Here is a 13,115-nt window from a genome sequence, read left to right on the forward strand (position 1 = left end):
CAGATACGTCACAATATGTTTTCCGTGGGATCTCCAGTAAAAGGGTTGTGAGAAATAACAGTTATGCAGTGTGCATAACAAAACACTTCTGCTTTTTTCTCTAGGTCAAAAGAGCTGATGCAGGATCACAGTTTGACTCATGGCATAAAACCTTTGGGAATCTGGGTTTCTTGAGTTAAAAAAAAGCAACAGACACCTGTATTTGCATAGTACTCTATGCTGAATGGTTTACAAAGCATTTTTTTTTTTTTTGCAGTACACAGGCCTCTCACTGTTGTGGCCTTTCCCGTTGCAGAGCACAGGCTCCGGAAGCACAGGCTCAGCGGCCATGGCTCACGGGCCCAGCCGTTCCGTGGCATGTGGGATCTTCGCGGACCGGGGCACGAACCCGTGTCCCCTGCATCGGCAGGCGGACTCTCAACCACTGCTCCACCAGGGAAGCCCTACAAAGCATTTTAAGATATCACAATTGATCCGTACCCCATCTGTGAAGTGGAATTAGTGTGCCCCCGTTTTATACTTAAAGAAACTTGGGTCACACAATCAAGGTAATTCAGGCAAAGGTACTTTATTTTTTATTTTATTTTTTACTTTCCCTCAGCTATCTAGAAAATTATTTTTTTCACCTCAGTAATTTGTGATAATGGACCGTCACAAATGCCATCACCAGACAAACAAAACACAATCTTCTTTTCTGGGGACACTTCCCATCCCTGCACAGACCCCAAACCCAGAGTCAACAACACACAGCTGTAAAGCACCAGAAACTCCAAACAACCTACAACAGTAAGGGATCATCTTCATGTGTATTTTACAACAACGTCTGGGAGTAGTTTGGAATGGATTGGCTTCTCTAAAGAAAGTTGTTTGTGTTCATTTTGGGGGAGAGCCAGCTCAGATTCAACTCTACTTGGTTCTTTGTTCCTGTGAGGGTATGAAGGCTGAGAAAACAGGGGTTGTCTAGAGAATTCGCATGGGAAAACAATAACTTTAAAAGCTTTAGGTACATAACCAGTTAACAGTCCATCAACAGTAAGCTGATTGGCACGATCTCTTTTTTGAGGGGCTCTGGTGATGATGAACTGTAGGGTCCTGTTCCTGTAAGGGCAAAGGAAGCCCCCCTCCTCTAATGGTCTCTTCTCCCAGCCGGGCTGCACTGCAAGCCTGTCTAGAGGCAAGGCCTCCAGGTGTGGGGAAATAGGTTTTATTTAGCCCGGTTTTGGGGTGAACGCGGATAGACCTGACAACGTAGTTACGGTAGACTTGGAAGGGGCCTGTTTTTCTAGCCTTGTCCCCAGATAAGTCTCTGCCCGGAGAAGCTGCAGGCACCTGGGGTCCTCCTGGCTCCAGGGCCTGCCGGCTCCAGGCCCGCCGCATTAACATCACCACGAGGAAGGCGCCCTGCTGCGAGCACTTATTTGCATCCAAGTGTTTGCACCGAGACAGGGGCTCACGTGCTCGAGGTCACACAGACTGGGTCTCTCCAGGGACAGAAGCGGGGAGGAAGCCCTGTCTCGGGGTGGGCAGGTGCCGGGGTACGCTGGTACACCCTCCACTTCCAGTTAGGTCCCCCAAGCCGCCTCCCCTCCCCAATTCCCTGCTGGCCCCAAGCGCTCCGGCCTCCCAGGGGGCCGGGAACTCGGCCTTGCTAGCCCAGCGCTGGGGGCGGGCACCTGCTCCCACCCCTCGGCGTCCCCTCCCCTTCACTTCCCCCTCCCCTTCACTTCCCCCTCCCCTTGTTCCCTCCCTCCCCTCCCCCCCGCGGCTAGGCGCGGCGGCGGCGGCGGCGGCGGCGGCGGCGGCCGGGGCTGAGGCGGCGGCGGCGGCGGCGGCGGCGGCGGCAGTGGCGGCGGCAGCGGGCGGGGCTCGGCTCGGGCTCCGCGGGCGGGCGGGCGGACATGGCGGCCAACATGTACCGGGTCGGAGGTAGGAAGGCTCGGACCGACCCGGCCCGTCTGGGAGCGGGCTCCGGGAGTGGGGGGTAGGGGCGAGTTCACCCTAACCGCTGGGAGCCACGGGCGCCCGGGCTGAGGGCGCATGGGGCTGGGGGCCTGCGGAGGGGGCCGGGGCTGCCCCCCTCCCCTCTCCCCTCCCCCACCGTGGCCCACAAGGGGCCGGGGCCCATCCACACCCCCGCATCCCAACCAGGGTTTGAGGCCAGGCCTGTACTTGGGGGTATGAATTATCAGACGCCACCCCACCTCAACCCGTGAAACCCCCATGGGGTTCAGGGGCCGTCGAGCCCCCTAAGAGGGTGGTCTTTCCTCGCGTGGCTTCTAGGCGTTGGGGGTTTGGAGAGAGTGGAGGGACATCTCTACTGCTCCCCTTCATTGGGGGTGTGGGTGGGGGCGATGGGGGCCCAGCCAGGGGCACAGCTGGATAGGCCTGTTTGCGGGGACAGGGCCCTGCACCTCTCCTTCGTCCCTCTCCCTTACGTTTCTTGTCCAGCCCCCCCCAGGAGTGGGGCTTAGAGGGGCCGGGGCACCGCAGCCTGGGGTGGGGAGTGGAGCTCTGCCTGGACGTTTGCTCTGCTGTCTGCCTCCTTCCCAGCCTTCTGCAGAAGAGAGAAATAAGGTCAAACAAACTTTCTCCCTACTCAAGACGCCCTCCTCCCTCTTTCCTGGTAAAATAATAATTCAGATAAGTGACGTGTTTGTGTGTAAGACTGGCTCTTCTCTGCTCATTAGCCGAGCTCCTTGATGGATGGTGGTGGGAACGGCCTGGCTAAATGAGGCCACTTTGCAGAAGGGAGACGGGAAAGAGCCACTAAGGTAGACAATAACACTGCAGCCAAGCCTCTCAAATAAACACACAGTGGGAAGTTTCCAGTGAGCCTATTAGATGAGAGGAAAAACCACACTTGAAAATTTATATCCTTTTTTGTTGAAAGGCTGCAGCAATTGCTTTATAACGAGACCCTAAATGGATCTGGATTAAATATGGTAAACATGGTATTAAAACGGCTGGTATCACCTCCACAGAGCTCTGCCTCTAAAAAAGTGACCCCTCTCCTTTGTCGCCCCCTCGTCTTCCTAGATGGAGCTGTGAAAAGGTTTGTCAATGTGCTTCTGCTCTGCTCACCTGATTTTTTTTAAGTTGGTGATTGAAATGTACTTTGGGCTGCTAAGCCTTTCAAGATGCTCTGAATTTGTCTTAGGTCAATAGTTTTATGTGAGAAGCCTACTCCAAGGCAAATTGGATTGGAGTGAAAAGATGTGGAAGCAGTTATCATATGAAAGACACATGTTTAGTCAGCTCTGACTACTCAGTGATAAGAGGTGTCTTTTTGTTTATTATTAAAGAAATGACACATGTGGGACAGAAGTCTAGGAGAACTTGAACAAAACATTAATTGAAATGAAAAGGCCAGGAAAATAAGGGTCTGTGAATGGTAAGCACATAAGAAAGAGAATATATTGAGGCTGCGTTACTCAGTTTGCTTTTACCAGGAAATGAATCACGGGCGTGCTTCATTTTGAATGTGAATTACCTAATATAAAAAGTCATAAATTGACAAATGTGAACTTTCTGTTGAAAAGATTAAGCTCTTTACTTCCTTTAATTACAGATTATGTCTACTTTGAGAATTCCTCTAGTAATCCGTACCTCATCAGAAGGATAGAAGAACTCAACAAGGTATACGCTGAGTGTTCTTGATTCTAATATTAAGAAATATTTGTTACCCATTGAAGGGTAATTGGGTAAAGGGCGTAAGAGGTGATTTTACTTTAAGTTCCAGACTCTTTGAAAGTAGAGATTTCAGCTTAGAGAATTATGCAGGATTCTGAATATTCTTTTGCTTTTTACAATTACCTGATATTAAATGTTGATATTGAATATGTAACATCTGTAAGATTTCTTCAAATTGCTTGGAGCCTCTCAGAGCAGGTCACTCCTGTAACTCAGTCCCTTTTTATATTTGAAGTCATAATTTGTGTTTCTCTCTTTTTAGTGAATTAATTTTTTCCTCTTTCAGCTTGAGAAGGAGGAAGTTAGGGAATATGATATTCAAGGGAATTTGTAAAATTCTAGACTAGGCTAACTAATAAGAATACAGTTTTGGTATAATTATAAAGTGACTTTTTGTACCTTAGGCCCAAGTAAATAAAACTTTTACATCAAGGTTTGTCCCAAATCGCAGGTGTCCAGGACATCAGAAGCATTGTGACTGTTGGCAGTAGCTGAGCTTTTACAGTGGAGGCACTCAAACAATCATAAGTGACATGGACCATAGATTTCTGATGATTGAGGGTTACTTGTGTAGCTGGTGAGAATTCACATTGTTAAAATGTTTGGGGGCTGTCTAGCTAATACCTTTCCCCCAAAATACCATCTGGAGACTGGTCCCGTTCTGAGTCCCAGGAAACCAGATCTGGCCAAGGGCATGCCTGGCTTATGAGCGTTGAGGTCTTGGTTCACTTTTGGGGATACCCTGGGGACCTTGCATTTAAAAAATTTCCATAGTATTTGAGACCACCACCAAGTGAAGAAAATGGCCTCAGGATTAGGTTAGTCTGTGGGTGGGAACTGTTGAGATGTCTTCCTGATGTGCTTCTCTTTTATATTATTGATGTAAGGTATAAGAATTTAGGCAATTCCAGGGAATTCCCTGGTGGTCCAGTGGTTAGGACTCGGTCCTTTCACTGCTGGGGCCCAGGTTCCATCCCTAGTTGGGGAAGTAAGATCCTGCAAGCCACGCATGGCCAAAATAAATAAATAAATAAAGTAGGTAAGTAAGTAAATACATACATACATACATGAATTTAGGCAATTCCACACTGTTCACTGCATAAGCTTATTTGGAAAGTTAACTAGGATTCAAGGAGAAATATTGCCCTATGAGACCTGTATTCTCTGGCTGCTCCCTGCTTTGTTCATTCAGCTCTAACTGCAGTAAGCTCTTTCTTGCCTGTTTCTCTCTCTTCTTTTTTTTGGCTGCGCCACCTGTCTTGCAGAATCTTAGTTCCCTGACGAGGGATTGAACCCAGGGCCATGACAGTGAAGCACCAAGACCTAACCACTGGACCCTCTTGGCTATTTCTCATATGCACCCACCTTAGGACTGTCTGGTTGTTTCCAGCCCCCCCATACCTTGCTTTTTCCCCCCACATCATTTATCACCTTCAAATATACTTAATTAATGTGTTTACAGGCATACCTCAGATATTGTGGGTTCAGTTCATATCACTGCAATGAAGCAGATATTGCAGTAAAACGAGTCACATGAATTTTTTAGTTTCCCAGTGCATATAAAAGTAGTGTTTATACCATACTGTAGTCTATTTTTTTTTTTTTTTTTCTTTTTGCGGTATGCAGGCCTCTCACTGTTGTGGCCTCTCCCGTTGCGGAGCACAGGCTCCGGATGCGCAGGCCCAGCGGCCATGGCTCACGGGCCCAGCCGCTCCGCGGCATATGGGATCCTCCCAGACCGGGGCACGAACCCGTATCCCCTGCATCGGCAGGCGGACTCTCAACCACTGCGCCACCAGGGAGGCCCCATACTGTAGTCTATTAAGTGTACATTATGTCTAAAAAAGATGTACATGCCTAATTGAAAAATACTTCATTGCTAAAAATTGCTAGCTATCATCTGAGCCTTCAGTGAGCCTTCATAAAATAATATTAAAGATCACTGATCATAGGTTGCCATAACAAATATCATAATAATGAAAAAGTTTGAAATACTGCAAGATTTACCAAAATGTGACAGACACGAAGTAAGCAAATGCTATTGGAAAAATGGCATAGACTTGCTCCACCGAGTGTTGCCATAAACCATTGATTTGTAAAAAACACAATATCTGAGAAGTGCAGTGAACCGAAGTGCAATAAAATGAGTTGTGCCTATATTTTCATTGCCTGTTTTCCCAAACTAGAATGTAAACTCTATGTGTGTAGTGATCTTTTCTGTTCACTAATGCATCCCAAGTGCCTTAGAGTAGTGGCTGGCACATAGTTAAGTAAACATTTTTTGAATTAATTAATTTCTCAGATGTCTGATGTTAATACTGGTACATGGCTTTACTGTTTACAAAGTACTTTGATGCATTCATTTTACAAATATTTCTGAGGACCTGCTGCTTTTAGATATGCACTTTTAGGAATTGAAAGATGAACAAGATAGGTCTAGTAGTGGAGATGGACATGAGCTAAATAATTCCACAAGCAGAAGGAAAATTACATCTGTGCTAAATTTACAAACATCAGAGCATGGTGCTCTGGAAGCATATAATCTGGGGATTCACGTTTGTCACCTCTCTTGAGCCTCACAGTACCTTCAACCTTTAAGGTAGATGCATCATGGATTGTTGTTGTGAAGCACACTGTGGTTAAGTAATTTAAATGCCTGGGTTACACATCTAGCTGGAACCTGGATCATTCCACACTTCTTTATCATTATATTACTCTTCACTCCCCTCCCCCACATTCTCACCTTCTCCCTGCCCCTCTGCTTTCTCAAAGACTTGTTAACATACTAGCAGTCCTTAGGGGACTGAGGGTGACTGAACTGTGAGAGATCAGTCTCTGTAATTTCAGAGAGTGGCAGTTTGGATGGAGTATTGATAAAAAGGAACTGCAATAGGCTAATTAATTACTAAATATTTACATAGGACCTTTATTTCTGAAGGGATATGAGAGATCTCATTTTAAGTAATTAATTAAACAAATATTTCTTGAGCACGTGTTATGTAGCAGGCACTATGCTAGGCTCAGGTACAACAGTGACCAATATGCACATGGTCTCTGCCCACGCAGGGTCTCTGTTCTCATGAGGGAGACACATGAAAAGATGAGTTAACGGGTGTAAAGAAAATAGCTATAAATGGTGTTAACTTCTAGAAAGGAAATAAGCAAGAACCTTGACAAAGAGAATAACAGAGGTTGCTTCCTTTGGATAGGGAGTGAAGGACTTTAAGGACATTGAAGTTGAGGCCTAAAGGATGAGAAGGAGGTAGCCTTGGGAAGAGGGGCCACAGGAGTTCCAGAAAGGCCTTGAGTGGATCAGAGGTCAAGTTGGCTAAGTGGGGAAATTTAACATGATTAGAAAATCCAAATAATGAATTTAAGAACACTTGATATATTATTATTTTTTAAAATTAATTAATTGATTTTTGGCTGCATTGGGTCTCTGCTGCTGCACGCAGGCTTACTCTAGTGGCGAACGAGGGGCTACCCTTTGCTGCGGTGCGGGGCTTCTCATTGTGGTGGCCTCTCCTGTTGTGGAGCACGGGCTCTAGGCACGTGGCCTTCAGTAGTTGGGGCACACGGGCTCAGTAGTTGCAGCTCGCCGGCTCCAGAGCGCAGGCTCAGTAGTTGTGGCGTGTGGGCTTAGCTGCTCCGCAGCATGTGGGATCTTCCTGGTCTAGGGCTCAAACCCGTGTCCCCTGCACTGGCAGACGGATTCCCAACCACTGCGCCACCAGGGAATTCCCAACACTTGATATATTCTAATTGATAAGCTAAGAGAAGGGATATTAACCTATTTTATTAACTTCCTTCTAAATACGTAGGATGTGTTTTGGGATTCCCTAGTGGTCCAGTGGTTAGGACTGGGTGCTTTCACTGCTGGGGCCCAGGGGCAATCCCTGGTCAGGGAACTTAAGATCCTGCAAGCCTCATAGCGAGGCCAAAAAAGAAAAAAAGAAATAGGATGTGTTTTTTTTTTTTGATGTGTTTTTTTTTAACAAAATTCCTAGAATAAGCTATCAATCATTATTTTTATAGAAAATTCACTTTTATAAGATGAAGGTCCCTGATTTTTTTTTTAAATCCTATTTGAAATGTTACTTGCAGAAAGCAGAACTACAGTATTTTTTCTTTTTTTTTAAATTAAAGAAATAGATGTAAAAATATTTATTTATTTATTTATTTGGCTCTGTCGGGTCTTAGTTGTGGCATGTGGGATCTTTGTTGTGGCATGTGGGATCTTTTAGTGCAGCGAGTGGGTTCTGGTGTGCATGGGTTCAGTAGTTGCAGCGAGCGGGCTCTCTAGTTGTGCCGCACAGGCTCAGTAGTGCGGCACGCAGGCTCTAGAGTGTGCAGGGTTAGTTGCCCTGTGGCATGTGGGATCTTAGTTCCCTGACCGGGGATCGAACCCACATCCCCTGCATTGGAAGGCAGATTCTTAACCACTGGACCACTAGGGAAGTCCTGAATTAGATTTTTGTCTCAGTTTTTTTTCCCCAGAACTTTTAGGTGCAAAACTGAATATGTTGGTTGATCAACACAGTTCGACATTGTTGTATCTTTTTTTTTTTTTGGAGGGACTGGTTCTTTATTTCAAAAAGACATTTATCAATTTCAGTATCAAAACAGTTATACTATTGTTTTTTCTTTCCCCAGTTGGCCCCAAAAGAGACCACACCAAAGGGGAGTACATTTTAAGCCAATTAAGCTGTAGGATGCACACCTAACTGACCTCACTGAACCCTCACCAAAAAGGGGAGATTGGGTAGGGAAAGAAACTTTAAAAGATCAGCACAGGGCTTCCCTGGTGGCGCAGTGGTTGAGAGTCCGCTTGCCGATACAGAAGACACGGGTTCGTGCCCCGGTCCGGGAAGATCCCACATGCTGCGGAGCGGCTGGGCCCGTGAGCCATGGCCGCGTCCAGAGCCTGTGCTCTGCAACGGGAGAGGCCACAACAGAAAAAAAAAAAAAAAAAAAAAAAAAGATCAGCACACTGCCAGCCCAGACTGTAGAGGGCTCTCACAGCCAGATGGGGTGACCAGTGTGCCCCAACCCCAAAGAAGCAAGGTTTCAAAATAATATAAAATTTAAAAACAATTTTGTACATAAGCTATTCAAGATTTCTCCAGCACTTACTGCTACAACACACAATGAGATGGCAGTTTTAGAGGCAGCAGCTTCAGACCCAGAAAAGGGGGGTGAGCTGAGTTTCATGTGGCTAAATCAGTGGTACAACATAATTTTCTTTCCTTTCTTTCAAGGAGGTGGGAGAGCAAATAAGTGGTCACCTCAAAATAAGGGGCACATGATCCATCCTGTGAGTGATTGGGAATGGGGTAGAGCTGGGACAAGGATTTGGTCTCTGAGGTCTCACCATCTTAATCTCATCTGGTCACTTCTGATGGAAAAAAAAAAGTTGCCCAAAGATACTGTAAAGCTGAAGACCTGAACAGCGCTTTTTTTTTTTTTTTTTTTTTTGGCTAACTCCTTCTGGAATCACCTTTCTGGTTTGGCAGGTACTTTTTACAGAGCAATAAGGCTTCCCAAAATGGAGTCCTTCTCTGGGCTGTTTGGCTCTCAGGAAGGCAGGCCCATACCTTTTCCCCTCCTCTACAGAGAGGGCAATATGCATTAAGCTGAAAAGTTACCTTCCAAAAGTGAGAAAGGGATTAGACTGCTGCTTCAGAACTATGGAATTATCTGGAATGATTTACAAATGGCTGCTACATCAACAGCAACAAAAAAGGTAATTACAAAATGTGTACATCACAGCATGCTTTTAAAGACACTTAACATTGTGCTCACATTCCCTTAAACGTTGTTCCCAAAGATGCTCAGCCTCTAGCCCAAATGGAATCTCTGGGGAGAGGCAGAGACAGTTTGGTGAAAAGGACACAGGGGTGGGGGTGGGAGACCTGGCGAAAGGAGAAAGCAGCTTTCCAGTTAAAGATCAGTTTAAAGGTCAGCTTCGGGCAGGCTGGCCTCAGCGGAGTCGGGGTCAGAGGGAGGGGCAACGCAGGGCGGGACTGGGGCGCTCTGCATCTCATCCAGGTCAAGCAGAGTCTGGTCCAGCATCCTTTGTGTACAGAGGTGCTCCTCTTTGGTGCATTTCAGTTTATCTTCCAAATCATCAGTTGTCTTTTCCAGCTTGGCTACTGATCTTGGCACGGGTCTCTGCCTCCTTGAGTTTATCAGTAAGAATCTTTCTCTCTTCCTCATATCTGTCTTTTTGAGAGTACTTTTCTTCAGCAGCACTCAAGACACTTCAGCTTCTGGTCCATCAGTCTGACCTGCTCATCCGTCTCTCGGCAACGAGACTCTGCCAGCTCAGCTCACTCCTCTGGGCCTTCCAAGTCTCCCTCAGTAATCACCAACCTAAGAGCCACCTCTTTGTACTTCCTACCTGCCTCTTCTGCAGTGTGCTTAGCTTCTTTGAGTTGGATTTCCTGGAGCTCCATTTTTTCTTCCTCTTTTAAGGATTGGTTTTCAGTAACCTTCAGACCTCTCTCGCTGTCATCAGCAGCTTTCTCAGCTTCCTCTAGCTTTTGCAGGGCAGTGGCCAGGTGCTCTTGGGCACTGTCCAGCTCCTTTTCAACCAGCTGGATCCTGCGGTTCAAGGAGGCCTCCTCAGCCTGAGCCTGTTCCCGGTCCGCCTTTCTCCCTCCACTTCCGCGGGAGGTGCTCGGCCCTCTCCTCCACGTCACTGGCCTGCAGCTGCGGAACCTGGGTCTCAGTGCTTCACCGCCTCCGTGGTGGTGACCCCGGCCGTGGTGTCCACCCGGCGCCTGCTCGCCTTCGGGTTCCTGCCTCCTCTGCCCGGAGCTGCAGCCGCTTCTCACCGACATTGTTTATCTTACATACCCTCTTTTCCTCTCCTCTAAACTGTACTCAGATACAGTGATGATGATCTTTTGGAGGAAGAATATAAAGTTAAAATAGAAAACAACTTCACAGTAAATTTTATTTAGTCACTATCTAGCTTGGGTGTTGCTCTTCTAAAGATTTAGTCTGCACACATGTTGGAAGAAGGCTTTGTGTGCATAATAATGAGGATACAGTCTCAGGAAGTTTTGGAAGTTATGCTTATGGATAAATTTAATGTTATTTGCTGTTGATTGGTTTTTTTGTGTGTTGTATAATTTATATGTTTCTTCATATTCTGTATGTTTTATTAGCCATCCAATTTGCTCTGAGATTCATTTTAATGTTTAGGGTCTTTTTTTGGTGGGGAGAAGGGAGCCACTAACTTCTTTGAGCATCTAATCTTGTCCCCCACCCCAATCTATATTTGCACATACAAGATTTTGCATATAATTTCAGGAGATCCCTTCAAAGCCCTTTTACAGAACCCAAGTTAAGACCCCTCCTGACGTTTGGGATCTGTTGGGAAGAAGGACAGAAATTGGGAAAAGGAAGTTCTTTTCCATCTGTTCTTGAGTTCGAGCAGACCACAGACTTTCCAAAATGGAAAGCGTTTGGTTTTTTGTTTTTTAATAATGGACTTTCTAAGTCTGGGATAGAAATGGACGTGAGTATGAGGTTGACTAAAAGCCCCTTATTGCTGAAGGATGTTTTACTAAACGTGTTTGACAGAATAGAGATTTAAGAGGCTGCAACCTAAATGGAGAAAAGAACACAGGAGAGAAATCACTGTTCATTGTAGGTTCTTCTTTATACCTGTCTCCACTTTTCCCACCTGTGGGTTTTGTTCGGGTCCTTCTTTTTTCTTAAGACTACTCAGTGCTCCAGGCTTCACCTGCTGGACTCCTTTCCTTCTTTCCTAGCTAGCGAGGGACCTTCTGCCCGCTTTCCTCCTCCTTGAAGCTTTTTCTGTTCTTCCCTCAACAGGTGGCACTTCCTGCCTCCATGAGTGAGAAGTGAAGTCTGGAGGGGAAAATAAAGGAGTAAAGGACAGTAGTGCTGGGAATTTGTCAGGAATGTTTTACTGTTATGCTTTAGTTGTGGGGAACCGGTGAAGGTTTCTGGGTGAGGGACATGATTACAGCTGGGCTTTGGAAGGTTGGAGACGAGATGACACGTGGACAGGCATCTTTGCTGGAGCAGAGGCTTGGTGAGGGCAGACACCATGCATCCATGGTGCTTAGCTTGTGCAGGGGCACATAGGAAGCGCACACAAGAAAATTTGGTGACCTTATATATACAAAATATTTAACTTAGGTCTTCAGAGCTATACTTCTTAAATTATTTGTGTTGGAGGATCTTTAAGAATTTTCAGTATCTTAGACTGCTTTTGTAAAATTTAAAAATGAGAGTAGAAAAATGAGATTTAAAGTAGGCTTATAAAAATGCAAGCCCCGTTTTTCATTATTAGATTCAATAGATATAAAATTAACTCTCAAATACTATAATTCATTTAATTTCTGTACTCATTTCATTACATAGTAACAGCTGTGGACTGGGCCTTGGACCACAATTTTAGTAGCTCAACTTTAGAGGAATGTTGGAAGGGAGGGGGTGTGTGTGTATAGTAGAGAAGAAGAGTAACACTGTAAACTGCCTAATAGCCAAGTGTGTACGTGGTTCAGAAGAGAATATTTATTTTGAACTATGCCCCTCCACCCCAAGCAGGTTTAAATAAGAATTTAATTAGCTTTACAGAGTATCCCTATTGGAGGAACTCAACAGTAAGGTAGGAAAAATACACGTATGCCTTAAAACTCTTGCTTTGGTTTTTTTTTTTCCTGGTATGCGGGCCTCTCACTGTTGTGGCCTCTCCCGTTGCGGAGCACAGGCTCTGGATGCGCAGGCTCAGTGGCCATGGCTCACGGGCTTAGCAGCTCTGTGGCATGTGGGATCTTCCTGGACTGGGACACGAACCCGTGTCCCCTGCATCGGCAGGCGGACTCTCAACCACTGCGCCACCAGGGAAGCCCTTGCTTTGGGTTTTTAACACGCATTTTTAAAAAATGTTTATTTATTTTCTTATTAGTTGTCCATTAACATGCTTTTGTCTCAAGAAGACAAAAATGATAAAGCACTGATAATTGAAGTCATTGATAGATTTTATTTACATAGGAATATTGGAATATTCATTTAGGAGATTGCTGGGTCATTACTCCTGGAGGATGTATTTGATCACAATATTGTGAAATATAGAAGCACTTTGGTTAGGATGTAATATGATTTCAGTTTTAAGGGGCAATATTCCTACAAGACTATTTCTCACTTTGAAATACTGCCGCTGAACTTCATAAAACTGACAAATTTACTGCAGCACATATACTTATTTCTTTTTGTCTGAGTGTATCTGTAAGCCCAGAGAAATCCTGAAAATTTGTTCTCAAAGTTGTTTGAAATTGGAAATCACAATAGCATTTTATTGTAATCTGTGTGTTTTTACAATGAACTTTGTAGTGAACAGTTGACCTTGAAAGCTCTCAGAATTCATACAGAATAGGAGGGTAGGA

The 13,115-nt window shown here is 45.4% G+C and overlaps 1 protein-coding gene and 1 pseudogene across 3 annotated transcripts in view; one reads left to right on the forward strand and one right to left on the reverse strand.

Annotated features, from left to right (window-relative positions):
- Nucleotides 1–1,845: 1,845 nt before the first annotated feature.
- The window catches only part of MTA3 (metastasis associated 1 family member 3), a 164,588-nt gene continuing 153,318 nt past the window's right edge, over nucleotides 1,846–13,115 (forward strand). For both annotated transcript variants that reach the window (XM_082643121.1, XM_082643120.1), the window contains exons 1-2: nucleotides 1,846–1,926; nucleotides 3,569–3,636. In XM_082643121.1, coding sequence (XP_082499247.1) covers nucleotides 1,899–1,926; nucleotides 3,569–3,636 — 96 coding nt within the window. In that variant the 5' untranslated portion in view covers nucleotides 1,846–1,898. The remainder of the gene's footprint in view (nucleotides 1,927–3,568; nucleotides 3,637–13,115) is intronic.
- On the reverse strand, nucleotides 9,643–11,775 carry LOC309815901 (tropomyosin-like; annotated as a pseudogene). The gene is made up of 2 exons: nucleotides 11,634–11,775; nucleotides 9,643–10,518 (listed from the first exon to the last, which is right to left on the reverse strand). The product of its transcript is annotated as a tropomyosin-like (transcript).

Source organism: Mesoplodon mirus, assembly GCF_964341445.2.
Source record: "Mesoplodon mirus genome assembly, chromosome: 14".
NCBI lineage: Eukaryota > Metazoa > Chordata > Mammalia > Artiodactyla > Ziphiidae > Mesoplodon > Mesoplodon mirus.